A 24,435-nucleotide genomic window follows, 5' to 3' on the forward strand; every position below is an offset into this window, starting at 1 on the left:
TAATGAGCTTGTTCCCCTGTGTGCCATGATTCCCTCCAAAGCTGCCACATCTTCACATCTGTAGCCCCTGGCAGCCTGGCATGGTGCCTTGACCTCAGGAGGCCTTGTTGAGTGTTGGTTGGATTCAAATTGAATAACTTTCCCCATTTCCTGGGGCCCTCTCATATGTGTGTGTGTGTGTGTGTGTGTGTGTTATATACATACACACACACACACACACACTCACCATCACATCTATAGATGCACAGGCACAGAGCAAGGTGGCTGGTAACAAGGGCCAGGAAGGCAACCTCTGCACAATGGGATCCTTGCACCAAGCAGAGTTTGCCCGGGCAGCCAGCACAAGTCAGAAGAGGTTGCTCTTGACAAGGATATTCACAGCCAGCCATTCAGTCAGCAAATATTTGTGGCTCTATGGTGCAAAATGGTGCTCTCGGGTGACCCATTAAATGTACAAAGACAGTGTTGGAGTTAGCACGTGTGGCTTCTGCCCCCAGTCATGGGAGGTTGGGCTGAGAGCTTGCTGTGTGGCGTTCCACCAGCCAGTGGCAGCCTGGCCGGCCCCCACTTTGTGGGAAGCTGATAGGGGCTGAGGGCAGTAGCAAGCTGACAGCCAGCTCCCAGCTGAATTCTGTGGGTGATGAGGCTCTGAGATTGGATCCTTCTTTCACAGAGAGTCATTCACAAGACATGGCAATCAATGCTTCCCCTATCTAGTGTGGGTCCATCCTGGCCTGATGCCCCCTCTCCCTGCCTGGTCCTAACTTCATTCGACTTCCATAAGAAGTCCTTTCCCTTGCCCCTCTCTCTCCCCAAACCCTTGGCACTTCCTTGCTGGCCCCCACAATTCATGCTGGGTTCCACCACGGGGTACCAATTTCTGACCAATTCACAAAATCAGGCTCTGTGCCAAAGAGCTGAACACACAGAGGCGTTTCATTCAAGCAGTAGGGAGGCACCTGTGCCTGTCACCTAAGCATAGGCCACTTCTGTCTGTCAATGTTGGCACCTATCAAGGGGGAGAGATTGGGCTTTCTCTCTGAGCTCTCCCTACACCCAGGCTTTAGCTTGTCTGCCACAGGGCATTTTTACTATACTAGGGAGTCTCATTGGCAGTTACTAACTCAGGAGTCCTGCCCCAAAGCCCTGCTTATCTGTACTTAGGTTTCTCAGCAATAATCCTTTCTTTGGGAAAGAGGTGTTGAGGGAATTCTGGTTTCCAGCTAGAATTTAGATCATGATTATCTTCTCTCCCTGCATGCTTTTGTGAAGAGGGATTCTGAGATGAGGGTTATGGGTTGCAGGGACCAGAGTCATCCCAGGGGCATGGGAACTAAAGGATCCCCTCTTTTTCTTTTTCTTCTTTCCCTTTTACTTTTTTCCCTTTTTCTTATTTCCCTTTTTCTTTTTTCCCTTTTTCTTTTTCTTTTTCTTTTTTCCCTTTTTCTTATTTCCCTTTTTCTTTCTTTCCCTTTTCTTTCTTTCTCTTTCTTCCTTCCTTCCTTCCTTCCTTCCTTTCTTTCTTCCTTCCTTCCTTCCTTTCTTTCTCTTTCTTTTTTCTTTTATTTTATTGTGAACATACTGTACAGAGGGGTTACAATTACATAGGCAAGATAATGAGTATATTTCTTATCAAGCATTCTAGTCTTTTTTTCTTTTTCTTCCTTCTTTTCTTTCTTTTTCTTTCTTTCCTTTCTCTCTTTCTGTTTCTTTTTTCTTTTCCTTCCTTCCTTCCTTCCTTCCTTCCTTCCTTCCTTCCTTCCTTCCTTCCTTCCTTCCTTCCTTTCTCTCTCCCAGTCCTAGAGCTTGAAATCAGGGCCTGGGCACCGTCCCCAAGTTTCTTTTGCTCAAGAAGGCTCCCCTCCAGTGCATTCTTTGACCCATCCTGTCCAATTGGAAGGCTGCTGTGTTGGAACTAGCAAGCCATCCACCAGTTCTGTCCTCCATCCACCAGTTCTGTCCTCCATCCAAGGCCATAGTTCATCTCTACTTCTCCTGGGAGGGACCCAGTCAGGCAAGGAGACAAAGAAGGCCTGTAATCCTAGCTGCTCAGGAGCCTAAGATCGGAGGATCATAGTTCAAAGCCAGCCCTGGCAGCAAAGTCCATGAGACTCTTCTCTCCAATTAACCACCAAAAAGCCAGAAATGGAACTTTGGTTCAAGTGGTAGAGTGCTATCCTTGAGTGAAAAAACTAAGGAACAGTACCCAGGCCTTGAGTTCAAGCATCAGTTCTGGAGCCAAAAAAAGAGAAAAGAAAAAAGTGAACTTAAGAAAACCCATCACAGGGCGGGGAGTATGTCTTAGTGGTAGAGTGCTTGCCTAGCATGCATGAAGCCCTGGGTTCGATTCCTCAGTACCACATAAACAGATATGGAGAAATTGTAAAAATGGCTCTGTGCCTCAAGTAGTAGAGTGCTAGTCTTGAGCAAAAGAAACTCGGGGACAGTGCCCAGACCCTCAGTTCAAGCCCCAGCACTGGCAAAAATAAAGAAAAAAAAAATCCAGCACATGCTAGAAACCTGGTTTTGGCTTTCTCCCTCCAAGCCGTGGTAATGGCCAGGCCTGGGCAGCTGAGCACTGCCATCTAGTGGCCCCGGGACTCAGTTCCCTTCCTCAGGAAGCTCCAAGGGATAGATGGTGGTATCTAAGGACCAGCCAAGAGATTCAAACCCTCTTCATCTTTGCCCAGTTTTTTACCACTGGGCCATGCCAGGTACTGAATAAGTAGCAGTTGTTACAGAAGAGCTAGAAGGAAACATCCAAGTGGTAATGTGGCCACTTGAATTAGAGGTTGGCATCTTTAGAAAACACAAGGCACCTCCTGTGTAAGTTGAGGACAGAAGTGGAATTCATCTGTCCTAGGAGGAATTTGAGCTTTACCCTGAAAATGAGATCATCCATTAGATTTTGACATAGGAGAGGAGCACAAGGATACCATCTTGTCCCAGCAGGACACAGCATGGCTGCAAGCTTTGTGGAGAGGTGTCCAGGCATCTTATTTCTATGGCACTTGCTATGGGATCTAGAAGTCAACGAGTTTGAGAGTTTTGACATTTGGAACTTCCAGTTGTGAAGCAGGAAGATGTACCTCAGAGCTGGAAGCAGGCTAGGAGGATGGGAGTTGGGATAGAGACTGAGGGCCTGCCTTGCTCTATTGGCTTTGTCTGCCTGGGGTAGATGTGCATGAGTGTGGTTTAGAAGGAGACAGACACAGTCAGAGAGATAGGTAGGGAAATAGCAAAAGAACAGAGGTGAGCACACACACACACACACATTGCGGGGATGGGGGAGGGAAGGAAAAACTGTTCAACAGGGCTTAGTTAAATGAATGCATATAGTGGAAAACCATGCAGCTGTTAAAATGATGATGTAGATAAATATTGATATGGAAAGATGGTCACAACATATTGTTGAGTTAAAAAACAAATTACAAAATCGTTTGTACAGCATGAGCTTATTCTGAAAAAAATGAGTTTATATATATAGAAAAAGTCTGTAATGTTTATCTCCATGTGGCAAAATTATGGCTAATTATTTGTGTTCCTTATTTTGAATTTTCTGGTCTTTCTACAATAAATGTATAAGTAAGACAATCTACAGGCATCTGGCTATTACAGTTTCCTGTTGGACAACCTGGCAGGGTCAGCCACTCTTGCCAGAGATTTGGCTTGAGGCAAAGGCTGGATCCCAGTCTTTCTCTTCCTTTGAATTCCCTATCCCTCCTCAGCCTCCTAATCCACAGCAGGAACAAAAATCACTGGGAAGCTGGGGCCATTAGTAGCTTATACTGAATCCTAGCTGCTCAGGAGGCTGAGATCAAGGATCATGTTTCCAAGTCAGCCCCAGGCAGAAAAATCTGTGACTAAGATTTTGTTTTGTTTTTTGCCAATCCTGGGGCTTGAACTCAGTTTGGCTCAGTCCCTGAGTTTCTTTTGCCCAAGGTTAGGTCTCTAGCACTTGAGCCACAGCAACACTTCCAGCTTTTTCTGAATAGTTTACTGAAGGTAAGAGTCTCATAGACTTTCCTGCCCACACTAGTTTGAACTGTGATTCTCAGATCTCAGCCTCTTGAGTAGCTAGGATTACAGTCATGAGCCACCAGCATCTGGTTTGCGAGACTCTTCAGCTAACCAGCAAAAAGACAGAAGTGGAGCTGTGACTCAAGTGGTAGAGTACCAGTCTTGAGGGGAAAAAAGCCACTGAGGTCTCCTCCCCAAGATGCCCCTCACCTCATCAGTGCTTGCATCCCTCTCTACAGCGGGCTCTGCTGGGGATGGGGGCTACCTCAGCAGATGACTCACTGCATGTCCCAATGAAGAATGTGTCCCTGGTGTGGAGTTGGGGTGACGAAATGATGGAAGGAGCTCAGGGTGCCTAAGCTGATTTGAGAGCTGGGGAGGTGTCTGAAAGCTAGAGACTTGGCGGCACTGGACCGGCCACCCCTTGGAGCCTCCTCCTTGTGCCCACAGAATGACTCACCTTGGCACAGACACAATGGTCAGGGGTGGGCACACAGCCTGATTCCCCTCTACTCTCTAGCCCCCTCTCAGATATTTCTGAGAAGTCCATTGAGCAAGGGGCTTGCACTGTACCCTGGCCTGACATCCTGACATCTTAAGATAAAAGCAGTACAGCCCCCCCTGGGGGCTGCCCTTGCTGTATGGCGCCCTCACTGGCGCTGGAGAACAAGGCTCTATTCAGCAAGTGCCTGGGAGTAGAGATCAGGAGCCCAAGTATGGGCAGTGAGAGGCAGAAGGAAGTAGGGGGAGTGTGGGGGAGTCAAGGGGAGGAAAGCAGGGACATCTGCTTCCCAGAAGTCCAAAGACACAGATGACTTAAGCTCCTGGGTGGGATCAGAATGGATGGAGATGGATGGACCTGAAGTCCTCAGACACTCTCCCTCCCAGCACTTGAACCCAGCAGTTCATCGACTCCCAGACCCACCTCTCCCCAACAGCCTGATGTGTGGGAACTGGAAAGATATAAATCTCTATGGAGAGTGAGGGGTGGCCAGGGAGACAGGGTGCTGCAGGAACAAAGATTTTAGCCAGCACAGCCAACTCATTCGTTACTACTTGGTGGAGCTGTCAGACCCAGTTTCCAGGAAGGGAAACAGGGAGGCCAGGCACAGGGGAGGGGTGGCCCAGCAAAGTGGATGAGGGGACAAACAGTAGCCAGGGAGAAGTTCTGTTCTCTTATGAGGACTTCCACATATTCCTTCTGTCACCCCGACATGCAGAGGTCTTGGTTGACCTGCAGGAGAGAGGGCTGGGGACCAATCCTAGCCTCCCATACCAGAATTTCAGGACTGGGGAGAAGGTAACAATGCAGGCCATCTGTGTCCAGTAGGAGTGGGACTCCTGGAGGGTGGCTCAAGTGGTGGAGAGCCAGTCTTCAACAACAACAACAACAAAAAAGCAAGAGTGAGGCCTGTGTTCAAATCACAGTATGGGCACAAAAAAGTAGGGAGTGAGACTAAACAGGAAATGAGAAAATCAATTGTTTTCTGAGACAGGGCACAGGTTGGTTTTCTTTAGCAAATTCCTTCCATCGAGAAGGCCTGTGCACCGTGGCTTATTATGGGCTCTGAGAAGTCATCCAGAGCCTTTTCTTGACCCAGCTTCCTAGGGAGAGGGTCTCCTTGCTCAGTGGTCTGGACTCCAGGCACTTCCTGCCTCTGGCCAGGCTGATATACTAGGAAGCCCTGACTGGACTCAGTGACCTCAGTGGGGTGAGAAAAGCTCTCCCCATGGTGGAACTACAGCTCAGCCACACCCCCTCAGGATATGCCAGAAGCCGTTGCCAGGCAGCCCAGGCACTGCAGGTCCAGCCCACTCCTCCATAAAGTCCTCTCATCTCAGGAGCCAGGAGAGAGACAGGGCAGGATGGAACGGAGACATGTCACTTCTGCTCGGCGCTCCTACACCTCCTCAGAAATGGTAGTCAGGGGCCTGGGTCCCAGCCACCGCCTAAGTGCCGGTCTCCGCTTGAGTTCCTGCCCCAGGGTCCCCCTGGCTCGAATGTCTTCTCCACTCCCAGCTCGAGTGGACTTCTCCCTGGCCGGGGCACTCAATGCCGGCTTCAAGGAGACCCGGGCCAGTGAGCGGGCTGAGATGATGGAGCTCAATGATCGCTTTGCCAGCTACATTGAGAAGGTTCGGTTTTTAGAACAACAAAACAAGGCACTGGCTGCTGAGCTGAACCAGCTGCGGGCCAAGGAGCCCACCAAGCTGGCTGATGTCTACCAGGCTGAGCTTCGGGAGCTTCGGCTGCGGCTTGATCAACTTACTGCCAACAATGCTCGGCTTGAAGTGGAGAGAGACAATCTGGAACAGGACCTGGGCATCCTGAGGCAGAAGTGAGGAGGGGGGCAGGGAAAAGGGCCTTTTACCAGAGAACCAGAGTCCCTGAGAGGGAGTGCGGATGGGACTACATCTTTGGGCTCGTACTCGGCCTGGGTCTCCCCACCTCTGGGAAGTGGGGAGCTGCCCTTGCCCTCCAACATGATAGAAAGACCAGGAGGAGGCCCAGAGCCTCAGGGATCTCATTCACAAATATCTTGGGCTAGGTAACAGAGTACTCTCAATACCTAGGGAAGGCTGTTGGAGCAGTCAGGGCCCTAGTGACCAGGGGCTTTACGTTTCATTCACGAATAGTGTGAATGAATATTTGGAAGGGGGTATTATCTATTTTGAGCCTAGATCCATATATAAGAAGGTGGCAAAGCCGGGCACTGGTGGCTCATGCCTGTAATTCTAGCTGTTCACGAGGCTGAGATCTGAGAATCATGGTTCAAAGCCAGCCCGGGCAAGAAAAGCTGTGAGTCTCTTATCTCCAATTAACCATCAGGAAACCAGAAGTGGTGCTATGGCCCAAGTGGTAGAATGCTAGCCTTGAGCTGAAGAGCTCAGGGACAGTACCCAGGCCCAGAGTTCAAGCCCCATGACTGAAAAAATAAATAAGAAGAAAAAGAAGGTGGCAAGAGAAGGTTGGTATCTGCAAGCAACTGAGATTTGGAAGTCAAGGAGGTGAGGAAAAGAGTAGGCAGGGTGCTGGGCACTGATAGCTCACACCTGTAACCTTAGCTACTCAGGAGGCTGAGATCTGAGGATGGTGATTCAAAGCTAGCCCAGACAGGAAAGTCCATGAAAAAGTCTCTGACTTATACAAGTTGTGAGGCAGAGATCATAATAAAATCCATCTCCCCAGGTAGTGTGACTAGGGACTCAGAGGAAACCCCCCAGGGGCTGAGTGGCGGGCAAGTGCATGTAGTCAGTGGTGCAGGAGAGAAAGAGAAATGCAGAGACAGAGAGACAGAGACAGAGCGAGACAGAGACAGAGAGAGACAGAGGAGAGAATGTGTGTGTGTCTGTGGATGCAAATGTAAGGTGGTAGATGTGCCTGTATGAGCAGGAACAGGTGCACCAACCCCGATAAGACTCTTAGTAATGAGTTAAGGCAAAAGCCCTTATCTGCTCACCCTTCCAAACAATGCCCCTGTCTAGGACCCTCCTGGCCTTCAATGCTTTTGCCACTGTACCAGCTACCAGGGGTCTCTGTGACAGCCACATCCAGGGAGAATGGGGTAGGGATCTAGGAGTCTTCAGGAAAGCTTGGACCCAGGAATGTGTTCTATCTACCATCCTAGGCTCCAGGATGAAACCAACCTGAGGCTGGAGGCTGAGAACAACCTGGCTGCATATAGACAGGTCAGAGAGGTGGAGGGAAGGGGCAGGGAGGGGAGAAAAGGGTTGATGGCAGCCTACCCAAACATCCTCCCAAACCTAGCTCTCTGAAGCTACTCCTCAGAGCCTCCTCCCCAGAAGGAGGGGTAAGGCAAGGCTGGGGAATGGGGAAGAAGAGGTGGCTGGGGTCAGAGCAGCCCAATGTCCCCTTGTGCTCCAGGAAGCAGATGAAGCCACCTTGGCCCGTCTGGATCTGGAGAGGAAGACTGAGTCACTGGAGGAAGAGATCCGATTCTTGAAGAAGATCCATGAGGAGGTAAGGCCAGGACAGGGGGAGGGAAGCCCAACACACAGACTCAGCTGAGACAGACAGACACTTAGACAGATTTACTCAGAGACAAAAGTAGAGAAAGAGATTGGCAGATAGAAACTGAGAGACAGAATGAACGAATGAACAAATGAATGAATGAATGAGGAGAGAGAGTACAGAGCATCCCCAACTCCTGGGGAAGTTCACACAGATGGTACCCCATGTACCTTGTAGCCTCAATTGTTCTTTCACATCAGCCCTGTAAGACAGGAATCCTTCCTACTATCCTCTTTCACAGAGGATGCTGAGGCCCGGAGGGGTTACAGGGCATTAAGGTCACATAGTAACTGACTCCATTCCTGCCATCTGTTCAGGCCCTGGCTTCATAATCTATGATCCTGAGGAACCTGGGTGCCCACAAGAAGCACCTGGCTCCTGCCCATCCATCTCTGGATGAGGATGCCATGAAGTTCCCAAATTCCTTTTCCCACACCCCTTAGCCTGGGCATGCACTTCCTCCAGCAAGGGCTGCCTCTCTTTCCTGGACCAACACCCATGGATGAAGTGCAAGCAGAAGAGAAGATGTGAAGATGTTGGCAGAGCCTTGCCTGGAACCCTGCCATCCCTTCTCTCCCTTCCAGGAGGTGCAGGAACTTCAGGAGCAGCTGGCCCGACAGCAGATCCACGTGGAGATGGATGTGGCCAAGCCAGACCTCACAGCAGCCCTGAGAGAGATTCGCACACAGTACGAGGCTGTGGCGACCAGCAACATGCAGGAGGCAGAGGAGTGGTACCGGTCCAAGGTAGCCCTGCCTTGAGCTCAGCTGGACAGATAGATCCTAGCCAGGAAAAGAAGAGGGAATGGCATCCCCAGAGGACAATGAAGCCTCAAGGGTTGGGAGGTAGAAAAGGGAGAGGTAGAGGAAGAAAAGGGAGCCCAGGGATCCAGCTCAGGTATTAGCAACACAAGCTGAAGCCAGTCTGAATAGGGTACTGCCTGATGCATGTGAAGGTCTCCCCCAAAGCTGGGGGACCCACTCTCCACAGTGGGGAGGGACAAGGCTCAGTCCCAAGGATGGAGCTACCCATGATTATGTTCTGGATTCTGTGACACTGTTCATCCAGTGTGCCCAGGTGCTGTGCAAGGGGTCAAGGCCCAGTAGTAGTGACTACAGTCCTTCTGTCCATTCACCGTCTCTGGGAATAATCCCAGCCAGCATCCTTGGGGTGAGCTGGGGTAGTGCTTAGCTCCCTGATTTCCCAGAGATCATGCTGCCCAGTGGGCCCATGCTGCACCAGATGTAAACCCTACAAACACCCAGCCCTCCTCTTAGTCTAAGCCTTCTGTTTAGTTTGCGGACCTTACAGACGCTGCTGCCAGAAATGCTGAGATGCTCCGACAGGCCAAGCACGAGGCCAATGACTATAGGCGCCAGCTGCAGGCCTTAACCTGTGATCTGGAGTCTTTGCGTGGTGTGGTGAGTACAGACAGGGCTGGATCCCACGGCCTTGAGACCACCAGCTGGGGCTGGCACTTGCTGCTGTAGGAGTTGCTAAAAGGGAAGGGGATTGGGCTGAGGGCAGGGCTCCAAAACATTAGCAGAGTTGGACATAGGGCTAGGACTGGGCCCTGGGATCCTGGCCAGGTGCAGGGATCCTAAGGGACCTGCCCACTGCCCCCACTCTGCAGAATGAGTCCCTGGAGAGGCAGATGCGAGAGCAGGAGGAGCGTCATGCCAGGGAGGCCGCAAGGTACCAGGAGGCCCTCACCCGGCTGGAAGAGGAAGGTCAGAGCCTCAAGGACGAGATGGCCCGCCATCTGCAGGAGTACCAGGACCTGCTGAACGTCAAGCTGGCTCTGGACATTGAGATCGCCACCTACAGGAAGCTGCTGGAGGGCGAGGAGAACCGGTGAGGCCTAATCATAGCCCCTGCTCCTTCCCCTTAGAATTCTCCCTGCTGCCTCTTCCTACAGTCCCTCTTGCTCCCTGTGCCAGCCTAACACACAGTAGGTATTCAATAAATGTCTGACAAATAGATCCAACCAGGGGCTGGGAAGGTGGCTCAGTGGTAGAGTGCTTGCCTTGCATGCATGAGGCCCTGGGTTCGATTCCTCAGCACCACATAAGTAGATCCAACCAATATTAAGTGCCAAGGTGGTGGAGATGAGTCCTCCTCTAGCCTACTTCTCTTTACCTCATTGGTATTGTCTGCCTTCTTGGAAGGCTCTTCACCACTGCCTTCCCCCACCCCCTTGTATTGCCCACACTTCTGCGCTACTCCACCAAACTCTGCTGGCAGGCAGTTCCTCATCCACTGAAACTGGGGAAAGCTGAGGGTGGAGTCAGACTCATAGCCACTGAAATGTCTTGGGGTTAGCTTGCTGTCCTGTCTGGAACCTGGCTTGGAAATGTCCTAAGGCATTCTCATCATCCCTGTCCCTCCACTGTCTTCCAGCATCACCATTCCAGTGCAGACCTTCTCCAACCTGCAGATCCGAGGTCAGTAGAGCTGGGCCTTGTGGGAAGATGCTGGTTTCTATGCCCCTTCACCCCCCGCCCCCAGGCCTATGGCTGCTCTGGTGTGGGATCGATGAGGGCAAAGGAGTGTGTGCTTTTACGGGGGTCCTTCATAACTCACTGCAGAGTTCCTAGCCAGAGCACAGTCTTCCAGAGCATTTGTAGGTAGGGGGAGTGTCATTGTCCTTGTTTTGCTGTGTCCCATCCTGCATTTCTCTTCTTACACCCTTTTCCACTGTAAACCAGAGGGTGGGAGAGGTGGATTGAGGTCTCAACCAGGGCTTATTGTGCAAGTTCTGGGTAAACTCTGCTCTTCTGAGTGCTTTATGTTTTGTCTTCTTTTGTTTTAACTGCTCTTCACTACAGGGGGCAAAAGCATCCAAGAAGGGGAAGTTCACAAGGTCACAAGACATCTCAAAAGGCTCACAATACAAGTTATACCCATACAGGCTCACCAGATTGTAAATGGAGCCCCCACTCTCGGTTAGCTATCTGCCTCTCAGCCATTGCTTTTCCCAGCTCAATAGGGAGTAAATCTCATGCCGCTTTTGGGCTTCCTCCTTCTAGGCTTCCTTTGCCCAGGAGCCTCAGACCCTAGCCCAGGACCTGGCACTGGTTAACTAGGTTATACTAGCAGAACTGGTCAATGCTAAAGGTAGTATTTCCCTGAGAGCTCAGATGAGATGCTCTGGGGCCTCTGGGCACATGCCAGCCTCTGCCTCACCTCTTCTGTCACTGGGAAGTCCCCTTGAGGTTCACTCTTGCTTGATTCATCTGTCTCCAAGGTTCTGTTGCTCTGCTTGGTGCTGATTCAGCCCAGAGGATTCATTCCCTCTAGACTCCTGCTCTTGTAGTGAATAAAGTTTTATGTTCCTTGCTCTTAATTTTAAATATTAGTGAGTGTGACATGTCATATTTTTTCTCTCTAAGGGGGGCAAACTAAATTACTTTTTTACTGGTATGTGGCTCTCAAATGAGTCTTAGACTAAGGAAAAAAATCCTCTTCTGGCTTAGAATATTTAGGAACATTAGACATGCATGTCCCAGGACTTAACTGAGCAACAGAAGATTGACCAGACTAACTAGGTAGAAGTAACACTGTCAAGTGGTAGACAGTAAAAGGTCAGTGGGGTCCAGATAAATGACAGAGAAAGTAGAAAGTGAGGAAGAGGAGAACAAGATCCATATGTATTGAGCACTAATATGTGCCTGGTGTTTAACATACTTTATTTCAGTTAATTGCCTCTTCTCTCCCACCTAGAGAAGTAGATACCACCAGCTCTGTTTTGCAAATAAGGAAATTCAGCCTGAGATCAATGAGTCTGCCCGTCAGCAGTGTGGCTGATCATGGCTAAGCTGGGACTTGAGTTATTCCTCTAGACCTCAAGCCTGTGTGCTTCATCCTTGGAGCAGTGCTGGGTTGTCAGGAAGCCAGGTGCCAGATCAGGGAAAAGTCATACCAGAAGGTATAATAGAGCACTGGACAGAAGCAGGATGTGCCCTGCTGGGTACTTGGTGGGGGCGAGAGCGGGGGGGGGGGTCTCCACTTTCCTTTAGAAGAGCCAACGCTCTCCCTTGCTGGCTTGAATGGGTTCTTGAGCTCATAGTGTGGATATATGATGGGGAAAGTGGGGCTCAGGAGAGGATGTCTAGTGTCCTGAGAGGCCTCCTCTCCTCACACCTGCAGAAACCAGCCTGGACACCAAGTCAATGTCAGAAGGCCACCTTAAGAGGAACATCGTGGTAAAGACTGTGGAGATGCGGGATGGAGAGGTGAGGACAGGCTCTGGGTGACCCTAGTAGTTCTTGAGGCTGGCCTATGGAGAAAGCCTGGGACTTGGGCATAAATGGCACACTGATTTTCTGGAGCATCCCTGGAACTCTGGGAGCCCAATGGAACCTTAATGTAATTCCATTTGTCCGACGCCTCCACTGGTGGTGCTAAGAGGGACCTAGGCTCCTTGATAAGGTCCCAGCTCAGGCTGTATTCCTTTCTCTCCCTCTGGACTCAGGTGTCTCCAAGACCAGGCCAAAGAGAGACAGAAACACACACACACACACACACACACACACACACACACACACACACACTTAGTAGTTTTAGCTTGGGATGGGACAGCTTCAGAGATGAGGGCTTACAGATAACATATTTCCACAGCCCCTTCACATTCCCAGTGGAGATAGCAGCAAAAGCAGTTGCTACTCTTCTTATATCATTAGCTTCCGATGTGACAGGCATGGTGCTAAATGCTTTGCCAGTGGTGTCCCACCCCCTGCTCTGATAGTTACTATCAAGAGAAGAAAGACCTAGGACAGTTGAGGACTTGCCCAGCCTAGCACGGTGGGACTGGGGTCTGCTGTGAGCTCCTAACTATGAACTGTGCCCCTTTCCTGTCTCCTGCAGGTCATTAAGGAGTCCAAGCAGGAGCACAAGGATGTGATGTGAGGAGTACTCCACAGTAGGAGCAGGATAGTTGCTCCTCCTGGGACGATAGCTCATTTCCCCAGATCTGATTCCCTGCCCCACTCCTCCCTTCTCTTCTAGGTCTCTATACCAGCTTGCTGCCCTAGTTCAGTCAACATTAGGCTGCCAGATGGCATCAACCTAGCACCCAGCACCTCCAACTAACAAGGCACTTATCCCAAGGAATAGTCTAGAGAGGGGAGGGCGGTGGTCAACAGCTTGGATTATACTAGGGAGAAAAGAGATAAGTTGGGCAAGGCAGGGGGACCTAACCAATCACATCCTCCTTCCTCTTGTTGTTATGGCAACTGTTGCCAGAACTGGAGGTTTCTGGGCACTAAACTTCCAGTTTCCTCAGGCTGTTGGAGGATGGGAGGGGCCAAACCTCAGATGAAAAGGGGAGCTTCCAAGGCAAGGTAGTCCTGGCCAGAGGCTAGTTCCTAAGAATAACCCTGATCTCTCCAAGAGTAAGTGGGGAAAGTCTAGATACATAGAGTAGTCACAACAGAATTTCTGGCCTGTCCAGATGCCACAGGGTGGGGACAGGGGGGGGGGAGTGTTCAAGTATCTCAGCCCCAAGCTGCCATGCTGGGAACCAGTCCATATGCATATGGGAGCTTGGTTGCACATGGCAGCTTGGGTTTCAATACTTGGGGGCTAGTGTAAGTAGAGAAGGGCTAGGTGCTGAGGAGTACCAGAGGGGTTAGCTGGCCCCTAACTGTGGGTACAAAGTGGTCAATCCCAGGACACCCCCCTCTGTCTAGGGACGTTGGTAGTGGAGGTGGTTGTGAAGACAAGGCCAGATATCAGAGAGGGCAGGTGTGAGTGATTGGTTACCTCAGGTCATGGGAATCAAGGAAGTGACTTTTTCTCTTGAAGACACTGAAACAGGAAAGGGGGGGGGATTGCTGTCCAGAGGACAGGGCACAGCTGTGTCCTTTTCCAAAGCCTCTTCCTAACTGCATAATCCCTGGCTACTCAGGCCTCTGTCTTCAACTGCTGCCCCTCTACCCTGGCAAAGACACCACCCCATGTGTGAGCTTCTCCACTGGATGCTGCTTTTCACTAAGCCAAGCACCCTCTGCATCCACTCTTACCTGCATTCAAAACTTCCTCTACCCTACTTTACAATGAGAGAAATAGGGGTGTGAGTTCAGTGAACACATTGGCTTGTGTTCCTGCAGCCTGAAGGCATGGCACTTGACTCCACCCTAGATGCCTGCTCTGGTCCCCATGGGTGAACAGGCAGGTGGTGGGTGTCCGTGCCCAAAATGAGGTTGAAAGGATCCACCATATGAAGCCAAGAAATGGAGGGGGGGTTCCTTCCTCTTTCAAGACTTGATGTCCCAGACACCCTTTGCTGCCACCCCCACTGCTAACCTTCAGGGCAGTGCTGGTGCCTTTACCCACTGAGGAGCAATAAAGACATGTACCTGAGCCTTCTCCATTGTGGACTCTGCTATGTTCCTGAGACAGTAGGGCTGGGGCCAAGACCTAACCTTGAATAAGCACCTAAGTAGCCTCTTATCATCCATCATCCATCATCTTGGGAGCCCAAGCCCTCATTGGCAGCAGCCACATGCCAACTTCAGCTCTGACCCACTTTGCTATTAGGGTTCTGATGTTCCAGCCTCTGACCTACCCTCTTCCTCCTCCCCAGTCCTCAGTCTAGGTGTAAGTACTCAGGAAAGCTCTGATTCAATCTCCTCTTTCTCCACTCATTCCCATCCGGTCTTTACCCTCATTCCTACACTTGCTGTTTCTACCTGGGGTTCCCTGGATGATGCTGGGAAGAAGGCAGAGAGGAGACATGTCAGCTCCCTCCACTCTTTTTTTTCCTTCCTGTCCCTGCTACTCCCAGTTCAAAGTACCAGTATTTTGCCATCTGGCCTTGTCCTCAAAGGCAAGATTGCAAAGCACCATTGATACTATTCTGATTACTACACTGGTAGGAGATTCCATTTACTTCATCTCTGATCCAAGTGTGACACAAGATGACACCTGTCCCTGGCTTTTCCCCTAAACTCAATCCCCCATCTCCCATTCACTCCAGTTTTCCCCATTTCCCAGATCAAACAAACTTCAGACCCCCCATGAAATTAGGGGGCAGGCTGTAACTAAGATATTTGTCCACATGTCCCAGCCCAAGGTTCCTATCCAGAAACATCTGGTAATCATTTAATAAAACACATCAAAGCACAGCTGGTCTTCAGAGGTGGGAAAGAAACAGCTTAGAGGGAGATGTTGGGACAGCAGCGACAACAGTAACAGCAGCAGCGACAGAGTTGAATGATGACAAAGACTACTACAATGAGCAGGTAGGCAAGCAGGGTGAGCACCACAGCAGAACGAGCCTCAGGGTCCAACAGTGAGGCTGGGTAGTGCCCTTCGGATTTCACACCCAGCCGGAACCCAGCGATCCGTACCCCCTGCCGCCAGCAATAGTATATGCCACGATCACTCATCTGGGTGAAGCGAATGTGGAGCTGATTGCCATGGTCAATGAACACCCTCATGGATCTGTTGACACCTATCAGGTACTGTCTACGGTACAGTTGCTCATGGTCCTTGTCCCAGGCCACTGCATGCTCTGGCCGAGCCCCAGGACAGGAAATGATGAGCCCATGACCTAGGCTTTGCTGGTGGAACTGAATGGGGACCTGGGGTATCCAGGGCTTGCTGCCCACTTTCGACAGGTAGCTGTAGATGGCCGGCATGCCCTCCTGGATCTGGGTCTTCTCACAGGGCACCAGGCAGCTCTGAATCTGAAGCTCAGGCATATGGTACTGGGCCATGGTGCGCAGCTTCCTCGGCACAGCATGGGAGCCACAGGATACCACATCCGGAACTGTCTTTTGATATCGTGGGGAGAGGTTAGGGCTCTTCAGGTAGCAGAGGCCGATGCGCCACTGCTCTCCACGTACCCCGCAACGGTCACAGGGGGTCCACTCCCAGAAGGTAGTGAAGACATGGAGGCTCCCATGGTGTTCGTCTGCAAAGGGCTCCTGTCCTTCGTCCTTGAAGGTGGCCACCATCCCATCATTGCTCTGGATGTCGACATCATAGGCATAAAAGTAATCCCCGTTGCGGGTGCCACAGAAATACAGGCCTGAGTCCTCAGGCTGGGCCCGGAAGACCAACAGGCTGAACATGCGGATGCTGAAGCGGACCAACATGTCACTGCCCACTCGCACATGAGATGCCTCTGTCAGCAACCGCCCATCAAAGTCTGTCAGCACTTTGGTGTGACTGCTACCCAGTTGCTTTTGGTAGTACCAGACCACAGATAAGACCTCCTCGGGTTTGCAGTGGCAGGGAAGCTCGAAGCTCATGTCAGCCAAATAGGCTGCATTGTCGAACATCAGAAAAGCAGGGCAAGGAGTACTCTGGAAAATGTTCTCCTTCTCCACGATTTCAAAAGCCTGGAGACTGACCCAGGTCCATAGAAACATGGTAGTATGAGCCAGACTCATGCCTGCTGGAGGTGAGGGCTGGCAGAGCAGGGCACTGCAACTCAAGGCCTATGGGTTTCTAGAAATCACTATGGACAGGAGGTTTCTATATGAGGAAAGAATTAAGCAGCCAGGAAAAGAAATCACCGATCTGCAGAGAAAGCAGCCAAATGCAATGCCATTTATTCCCAACTGATATGCAAATGCCCTTCTAAGGTTCCAGGCCTGTTCTCAAGAGAAAAATCATTCTAGAATCTGGCCCTCTCTAAACTTTCTAGAACACTGGCACTTACCTAAGAATGGGGGAAAGGAAACTAGAATGAGCCATAGTCCTTCTGCCTCACTTTGAGAGACCCTGCTCTGCCTGTCCAGGATCAAATTCTTCACTCTCATCAGTTTAGGAGAAGGAAACTCTCTCCTATACATCTGGCCATCCTGGATGCTGGCCACACCTGAGCCAATGGCTTGGGGCTTTTTCAGGCCCAATCTGTGCAAGAACTTAGTCCCTAGAGCAAAATTCTGTACCTCAAATGAAACAGCTGTGGATTAACTGTCCAGTCATTGGCTCTGGGTTATAAATATTCTGGGAAAGCACTATGCAAACCAGTGTTTGTTTTCCATGGAAGATAAATGAGTTTGCTTTTTTTCTTCCTCAGAGAAGAAATGCTAGTATGACTAGCATTTGGTTGGGAACATACCCCTTTCTCAGGGCCAGCAGACTAAAAGGATGGCAGACTTGAAAAGTGGTAGGTAAAACATGGTGACAAAAAAGGACTAGAGAAGTAGGCAAGACTCTAGCTTTTGCTCTAAACAGTCCTAGCTCAGTAAGTGGCAAGTGGGACATGGCTCAAGTGGAAAAGTGTAAGGCCTCAATTTTACATACCAACAGAACAAAACACAACACAGGATAAAGGGTGTAAGTATAGATCTCTCATTGCAATCTTGCAGAAAACCTAAGACCAAACAGCACAAAATACTCCCAGGGACCACTGGTATCTCTGAGGGCAACTAGTCCTATCAATGGACCTGGTACAGCTTGAGCAGCTCCTCTAGGAGCCTCTCTTCCTCCTGAAGCCCACCAGTCAGCTCCTCTACACCCAACTTCTCCTGGCTGAGCCCTTCCTGCATGGGTTTGGGGGTGCTCGCAGCCTGTAACTTCTGAAATAGGCATTGGCAGCTCTCCCTCTCTGCCTGGCTCAGCAGACTCATGTTCAATGTGAAGCGCCCAGTGTTGGCCAGGCTATGCAGGATCCCCAGCACAGCAACCTGATCACTTGGCCTCACATGATCAGCCAGTGCCACCAGCAGCTCCCCTAGAAGTCCAAATCCCACATCTGTCTGGAAGAGGTGACCCAACTTAGGACCCCCAAGCTGTAGCAGGGCCTGATAACGCTGTAGTCCGCTCCTCAGTTGTCGCCTCCAATCTCGGTAGAACTCTGCTGAAGTCTTGGGCTGGAACAGAGTTGTCTCCTGGATCACAAAAGGAAAAGGGTCCAGAGCTCTTCTGGCCGTTCACAGTGATGGAAAGGGAGAAGGGGGCTTGTGGGGTTTCATTTTAGCTTTGGGACTGCTAAGTACTAGGACAGAGAAAGAGAGCCCAAAGAATCCAAGCTAGTATATATGTTACTCATTTGTACTGGTTTTCCTATTGAGGAAGAGGGCACAGTGCTGTCTTTTCAAAGTTTGCTCTGAGGAGAGTACAATTTCAGGAGAGAGAAAAGAAAAAGTAAGTGTCAAGGAACTGACAGACTGTATCTTTCTTTCAACACTATCATAGAGTCATAGTACTATCAATCTAATCTGAGTACAAAACTCAAAGGACTGATGGAAGAGTCGGTGTGTGTGTGTGTGTGTGTGTGTGTGTGTGTGTGTGTGTGTGTGTGTGTATCAGAACTAGGGCTTGAATTCAGGGCCTGGATGCTGACCCTTAGCTTTTTTTGCTCAAGTGTTCAAAGCTAGAACTCTACCACATGAGCCACAGCTCCACTTCTACCTTTTTGCTGGTTAATTGGAGATAAGAGTCTCACATACTTTCCTGTCTAGGCTGGCTTTGAACCCAATCCTCAGGTCTCCGCATTGTGTGTAGCTAATAGGTATGAGCCACCAGCACCCAGTGAAAAAACTTACTGAACCTGATTTTTCACACATTATGCCCAATTAACTCAGCCTCACCACCTACTGGTTGCTGATCGTTCCGGGTTTGGTGGCAAAATACTGTCTATTGGATTCTCAGGAGAATAATGATGTACTGAGGTACTGAGGTACTGAGGTAAAGAGACTGGGCCTCACCTACCTGAAAGATTTCAGTGGCCACATCCTGGAAGGTCCTTCCTGGAGTACTGTGGCAGTTCCAAAGCGCGGTTCTCTTTCCTCCCATCTTGTCCTTCCGCTCCAGTGGCTTCAGATGTGATGCAAGAACAATACCTCTGGGGGAATGGACAGAGATTAGGATATAAACTTAATATTGGATCACTGGGTGTGAGGCAGCCACTTTGTCTGATACAGGTAGACAATTAAGAAATGCTGTTCTCAGACGCTTATATGTATTAACTCCATTATAACAACAATTACTTTCTTTGGTACGTGAAGGATGGAGGCTCAGGAAGGGCAAGGAATGTGTAGATGATCATATAAATAGTAAAAGGTGGGGCCAGGATGGAAGCCCAGCATGGTCTGAATCTAAGGTGCTTGGTATAAACTACTATTGCCCACCATGACATAAGGGCCTAAGAAAAATTGTACTGTGGCTAGAAATGTGGCTTAGTGGTAGCAAGCTTGCCTAGCACACATGAAGCCCTGGATTCAATTCCTCAGTGCCACATAAACAGAAAAAGCCAGAAAGAGGCACTGTGGCTCAAGTGGTAGAATGTTAGCCTTGAGCAAAAGAAGCTCAGGGTCAGTGCCCAGAGCCCTGAGTTCAAGCCCCAGGACTGGCGAAAGACAGACAGACAGACAGACAGGAAGAAGGAAGGGAGTACGGAAGAGAGGAAGAAAGGAAGAAAGAAAGGGAAAAATCGTACTGAGCCAACCTGAATTCTTCATAGGAAGGCACCCTCTGCTCTACCGCTCGCAACTTGGCAGCATTCTCCCGTTTGTACTTCTCATCAGCAGCGAGGGCAGCTTGCAGTTCTTTCTCCAAAGCCTTGAAGTTGATTATGTCATTCTTTTCCATGGTTCATGCCTGTGAAGGCAAAGAGAATGCATATTAAAGGGAGTATTAGGGAAAAGCAAATACCTTTGCATTTTCTGCCAGAACATAAAATGACACAAAAGCACTCCAGCACATATCTTGAGAATGTTGCAAAAATCTAGCTTTGTACATTACAGATAGGAATTACATGGTGAGGAATGACACAAAACTTGTCTCTGATGGGCTGGGAAGGTGGCTCGGTGGTAGAGTTCTTGCCTTGTATGCATGAGGCCCTGGGTTCGATTCCTCAGCACCACATAAGCAGAAAAACCTGGAAGTGGCTCTGTGGCTCACATGGTAGAGTGCTAGCTTTAAGCTGAGGAGCTGAGGGACAGTGCCCAGGCCCAGAGTTCAGGCCCCATGACCAACTACAACAACAACAACAAAAAAACAAAAACAACTTGTTTTGTTTTATACTTTTAAAAATAGTTTAGGGCTGGGCACCAGTGGCTCACACCTGTATTTTTTAAAAATTTTTTGGGGGGTCTGGTTGTGGGGCCCAAACTGGGCCTGGGCACTGTCCCTCAGCTCTTCAGCTCAAGGCTAGCACTCTACCACTTGAGCCACAGCGCCACTTCCGGCTTTTTTCTTATGTGGTGCTGAGGAATCAAACCCAGGGCCTCAGGCATGCAAGGCAAGCACTCTACCACTGAGCCACCTTCCCAGCCCCTGGCTCACACCTGTAATCCTAGCTACTCAGGAGGCTGAGATCTGAGGATCACGCTCTAAGGCCAGCCTGGGTAGGAAAGTCCGTGAGACTCTTATCCTCCAATTAACCACCAGGAAAACCAGAAGTGGTGCTGTGGCTCAAGTGGTAGAGTGCTTGCCTTGAGCTCAACAGCTGAGGGACAGTGTATTGGCCCAGAGTTCAAGCCCCACAATCAGCACCAAAAAAGAAAAGAAAAGAAAAGAAAAAAATAGAAACAAGTTTAGGGACTAGGGGTGTAGCTCAGTAGTAGAGTATTTGCCTAGCATAAATAGGTCCTGGGTTCTATCCCTATCTCCTCAGCTTTCTGAGGAGACAATGAGATTTCAGAATTCAGTTCTCTCTTTCTCCCAAATAAGATCACTCTATAGTACGTTGTTGCCATAGAGGATTTCATTCAAAAGCCTGACTCTTGTTAGATATTTTTTAGCCCAGGAATAAAATTTCATCCTTCCCTAAATTTCTTTCATGGGGAAATATACTTTTCAGCCAGAGTACAAATGAGGCACAAGAAGTCAAAAAGTGACAGAGGAGGAGCTCAGTGATCCCCATTCCCACATTCTTCTGTTTAAGCCACGACTAAAGGCACAGGTTCTATGCAACCTTTGAGTATCTGAAGTCAATTGGTTTCTACAGGAAATCTATGGGTTGCAGTGTGGCTCTGGCATTTACTTGCTATAAGACCTCTCTACCTCAAGTTACTGATGAGTTGAGCTAGATTTTGTAGTCCAATCATGAACAGATCTGGGAGGGAAAGGAGTTGGTCTGAGAGCAAATTCGGTGTGAAAGAAAACCCATAGCCACCCTATCCCAAAAGTTGAGAAGGTGAATACTAAGGAGTGTAGACTAGCCGGCAACAAAACTCGTGTCCAAGTTCCTGCTCATTTCTTTTATTGGTGAAAGACAGGTTGTTTTTGTTTGTTTTTGAGAGGTGGGTCTTGCTAGATCGTCCACCCTTGTCACATACTACGGGACTCCTGATCATTCCGGCTCCGCTTCCCGATTAGCTGAGCCTACAGGCGAGAACAACACCCGGTTTCCTGTCAAGTTCTGAGTCGTCAGAGGTAAAGAACAACTCTTCCAGCCGCCCCCTCCCCAGTCCCCAGACCCTCACCCCAGCAGCCCTGGCCTTGGTCCCCTTGCTTTCTTTGGGCATCCCCTGAGGCGTTCAGCACATTCCGCGCCCATCAACCGAGGTTGCCCAGCAACTGCGCCAACAGGCAGACCACGTGATCTTCCCGAAGGCCCCCTTCAGGGTGGCCTCGAGGCGCCTGATCAAATTCTTGCGTCCTTAGGCCCTCACTTTATTTGGAGCAGCCCACACTTCGGTTTGGGGATCCTCAACGTCACCTCTTCGGCTCCTGTCTCTCGGCCGGCATTCGTTCGAGTCGATATTCAGGCAGAGAGCTGTCCTCAGAGGCAGAAACGCGGCCGCGGCGTCTGCGGGGTCCTTCCTGGAGACGGGCGCCGGCGTCGTCGCGGCGTGGGGCGGAAGCGCGGTCTCCGGCGGCGGACGGGAGGTCTGGGCTAAGCGGGATCGACGAGAGTTGGCGCGTGTTAGCCGCACCGCAGGGTTGCTTCGAGTGGGGAGAGAAATTAAAGGTCAGGTCGGGTGTTTTCTTGCTATCTACCCCTTTCGCTTTATAGATGGTTAAACTGAGGCCTGGAGCGGGAAGGGAATAAAAGACGCACCCCCTCACCCACCCCGCCTACTCCCACTCCCACTCCCCCCATCCTCAATAGCATCCTGTCTCGGCCGAGGTCGTGTGCTAAATCTCCCGTCCCTCCTCGATTCCTTGTCCATCAGTGCTGCCTTCACCTCTCCTCTGTTAAGCGTTTTCTGTCTTTGGGTGCCCCTTGGAGCCTGCTTTGTAGCGGGGAGGGTGCAGGTCTGGTTCCAAGAGCCACTAGTTTTGCGCAACGGTGGACAAGTCTTTTTGTATTGGAAGAGGTATTCGTTCATTCATTCAACAAACCCTTGAGGGTCTATTTTGTGCTAGGATCTTTTTTTCTTTTTGCTCCATTTTATTGTTACTAACGTTTAACAATAGCTGCTGCAGACCTTTCATTCGTTTACTTTTTATTTTCTTTTTAAAAATGTTTTTATTGTCTTGAAGGAGTTGTGCAAAGGGGTTAACATTCAACAAAACACTTTATAAGGACAAGCATCTTGACCGATAGCACCCCTTTAATCATTCTCCATATCTACTAACTAGAGTTTAAGTACTTTGTTAACCTAGAACAGTGTTGGCTGTGGACATAAAACTGGTAGAGAGCTTGCCTAGCATGTGTGAGGCCCTGGGTTTAATCCTCAGTATAAAACTGGTAGAGAGCTTGCCTAGCATGTGTGAGGCCCTGGGTTTAATCCTCAGTGCCGCAAACACACACATAAGAACAACATACAATGAAACAGTGTAAGTGGGGTTTGTTGAGTGTATGGGTGACATTTTAGTAGGAACTTCAAACTGCAGTAACCAGGTATGTAAACAACAGACAGAAGAGTGCAAATGCAGTGTCCTGAGGTAAATAGCAACTAGGCTTGTTCCATGAACAGACTTCCATTGTGTAGGTATTGCTGAAATAAGCACATGAACAGCTTCTAGGAAAGTGTCTACAGTTGCTTGATGAGAATCTTGGGAGGATGAAATGAACACACATGTGGCAGATTTTGAAAAGAATATTTGAGCCGGGCCATGGAGGCTCATGCCTGTAATCCAAGCTACTCAGGAGGTTGAGATCTGAGGATATCGATTCAAAGCCTGCCCAGGCTGGAAAGTCCTGTGAGACTCTTACCTCCTGTAAACCACTCGGAAAACCGGAAGTGGTGCTATGGCTCAAATGATAGAGCGTTAGCCTTGAGCTGAAGAGCTCAAGGACAGTACCTAGGCCCAGAGTTCAAGTCCCATGACCAACAACAACAAAAAAGAATATGAAAGTTTTCACAGTGACTTACATTTAATTTTTATTCTCTAATTTTCAATTTCATCTACAGTGAGTACTTAGAGCAGTTGGTGTTAAGGGAAGTGAAAGTATTATACTGTTTATTTGGTTTCTACAAATACTAGGTGCTGTATTGGGCATTGACAGGCAAAAAAACACAGGTTCTTGTATTCAAGAATGGGAAGGAAAAAAAAGTCAAGTACCAGTGGCTCATGCCTGTGTCTTTGATACTTAGGCTAAAATCTAGAGGGTGGTAGTTCTGAGTCAGCCCTCGGAGAAAGAATGCAGATACAACTCAGTACAAACATTCTGGATTGAGTCCTTGGTTATGAAGGACATTACTGGAACAGTTTGTAAAACTTGAGTATTTTCTGATTTTGATGATTGTATTGTGATTATGTAGAATAATGTTAGGTGGTTTTGTTTTTTTTAAGCTGTATGTTGGTGGCTCACACCTGTAATCCTGAGATATGAGGATCACAGTTTAAAGCCACCAGGGCAGGAAAATCTGTGAGACTCTTATCTCCAGTTAAATTCCAAAAGCCAAAAGTGGGCTCTGGCCCAAGTGGTAGAACACTTGCCTTGAGCAGAAAAGCTCCAGTATAGTGCCCAGATCCTGAGTTCAAGCCCTAGGACTGGCAAGTGTGTGCACGCACGCGCATGTGTGTGCACACACACACACACAAAAGATAAAGGGCCAGGCTTGGTAGCACATAATTGTAATCCCAGAACTTGGTATGGTCATGAGTACAAGGAACACCTAGCCCATATAGACCTTGTTTCAAAAATTAAAAGTAGCGATAGATACCTATAGCTCACACCTATAAACCCAGCTATTCAGGAGGCTGAGAGTAGAAGGATTGTTGTTCAAGGGTTCAAGGCCAGCCTTGAACTACAATAAGCAGAAAAGCTCATGAGACAGTCTCAGAATAACCAGGAAAAAAAAGTCTGCAGGTGTGTCTCAAGTGGTACTATGCCAACTTAACAGCCTAAAGCCCTGAGTTCAAACCAAGTCAGATCCCCCCCATCACCAATTTTTACTGTAAATAAGCCACACATGGTTGAAATCCTGTCTACTCAGGGGCATAGATTAGGAGAATTATAGTTTGGGGACAGCCTGGTCAAAAGGTTAGCTGGACCCCATTCTAACCTTGAGTGATAAAGTGAA

General features: G+C 49.4%; 4 protein-coding genes across 4 annotated transcripts in view; 2 read left to right on the plus strand and 2 right to left on the minus strand.

Moving 5' to 3' along the window:
- Positions 1-5,831: 5,831 nt before the first annotated feature.
- Positions 5,832-12,973, plus strand: Gfap (glial fibrillary acidic protein). Its single transcript, XM_013031972.1, has 9 exons — positions 5,832-6,359; positions 7,650-7,710; positions 7,907-8,002; positions 8,638-8,799; positions 9,349-9,474; positions 9,687-9,907; positions 10,454-10,497; positions 12,203-12,288; positions 12,920-12,973. Exons 1-9 carry the CDS (start codon positions 5,887-5,889, stop codon positions 12,959-12,961), a joined length of 1,311 nt encoding a protein of 436 aa, XP_012887426.1. The 5' UTR covers positions 5,832-5,886; the 3' UTR covers positions 12,962-12,973.
- Positions 12,974-15,161: 2,188 nt separating this feature from the next.
- On the minus strand, positions 15,162-16,865 carry LOC105997539 (Ig-like V-type domain-containing protein FAM187A). Its single transcript, XM_013031983.1, has one exon. It carries the CDS (start codon positions 16,450-16,452, stop codon positions 15,211-15,213), a length of 1,242 nt encoding a protein of 413 aa, XP_012887437.1. The 5' UTR covers positions 16,453-16,865; the 3' UTR covers positions 15,162-15,210.
- Positions 16,866-17,339: 474 nt separating this feature from the next.
- Ccdc103 (coiled-coil domain containing 103) lies at positions 17,340-21,523 on the minus strand. Its single transcript, XM_013031982.1, has 4 exons — positions 21,442-21,523; positions 19,461-19,612; positions 18,725-18,857; positions 17,340-17,901 (listed from the first exon to the last, which is right to left on the minus strand). The coding sequence occupies exons 2-4, from the start codon at positions 19,601-19,603 to the stop codon at positions 17,449-17,451; spliced, it is 729 nt and encodes a 242-aa protein (XP_012887436.1). The 5' UTR covers positions 19,604-19,612; positions 21,442-21,523; the 3' UTR covers positions 17,340-17,448.
- A 282-nt stretch (positions 21,524-21,805) lies between these two features.
- Eftud2 (elongation factor Tu GTP binding domain containing 2) overlaps positions 21,806-24,435 on the plus strand; it is a 42,756-nt gene continuing 40,126 nt past the window's right edge. The window contains exon 1 of the mRNA XM_013032033.1: positions 21,806-21,929. The gene's annotated coding sequence lies outside the window, so the exon portion shown is untranslated. The remainder of the gene's footprint in view (positions 21,930-24,435) is intronic.

The sequence above is a fragment of the Dipodomys ordii genome, unplaced genomic scaffold (assembly GCF_000151885.1).
Source record: "Dipodomys ordii isolate 6190 unplaced genomic scaffold, Dord_2.0 Scaffold147, whole genome shotgun sequence".
Classification (NCBI taxonomy): domain Eukaryota; kingdom Metazoa; phylum Chordata; class Mammalia; order Rodentia; family Heteromyidae; genus Dipodomys; species Dipodomys ordii.

Coding starts and splice junctions, on each gene's coding strand:
- Gfap (XM_013031972.1), top strand. CDS start 5,887: ATGGAACGGAGACATGTCACTTCTGCTCGGCGCTCCTACACCTCCTCA. Junction 8,003..8,637: donor TGAAGAAGATCCATGAGGAG/GTAAGGCCAGGA, acceptor TCTCCCTTCCAG/GAGGTGCAGGAACTTCAGGA. Junction 9,475..9,686: donor TGGAGTCTTTGCGTGGTGTG/GTGAGTACAGAC, acceptor CCCACTCTGCAG/AATGAGTCCCTGGAGAGGCA.
- LOC105997539 (XM_013031983.1), bottom strand. CDS start 16,452: ATGAGTCTGGCTCATACTACCATGTTTCTATGGACCTGGGTCAGTCTC.
- Ccdc103 (XM_013031982.1), bottom strand. CDS start 19,603: ATGGAAAAGAATGACATAATCAACTTCAAGGCTTTGGAGAAAGAACTG. Junction 18,858..19,460: donor CCTTCCTATGAAGAATTCAG/GTTGGCTCAGTA, acceptor CCATTCCCCCAG/AGGTATTGTTCTTGCATCAC. Junction 17,902..18,724: donor TGGCCACTGAAATCTTTCAG/GTAGGTGAGGCC, acceptor TTTGTGATCCAG/GAGACAACTCTGTTCCAGCC.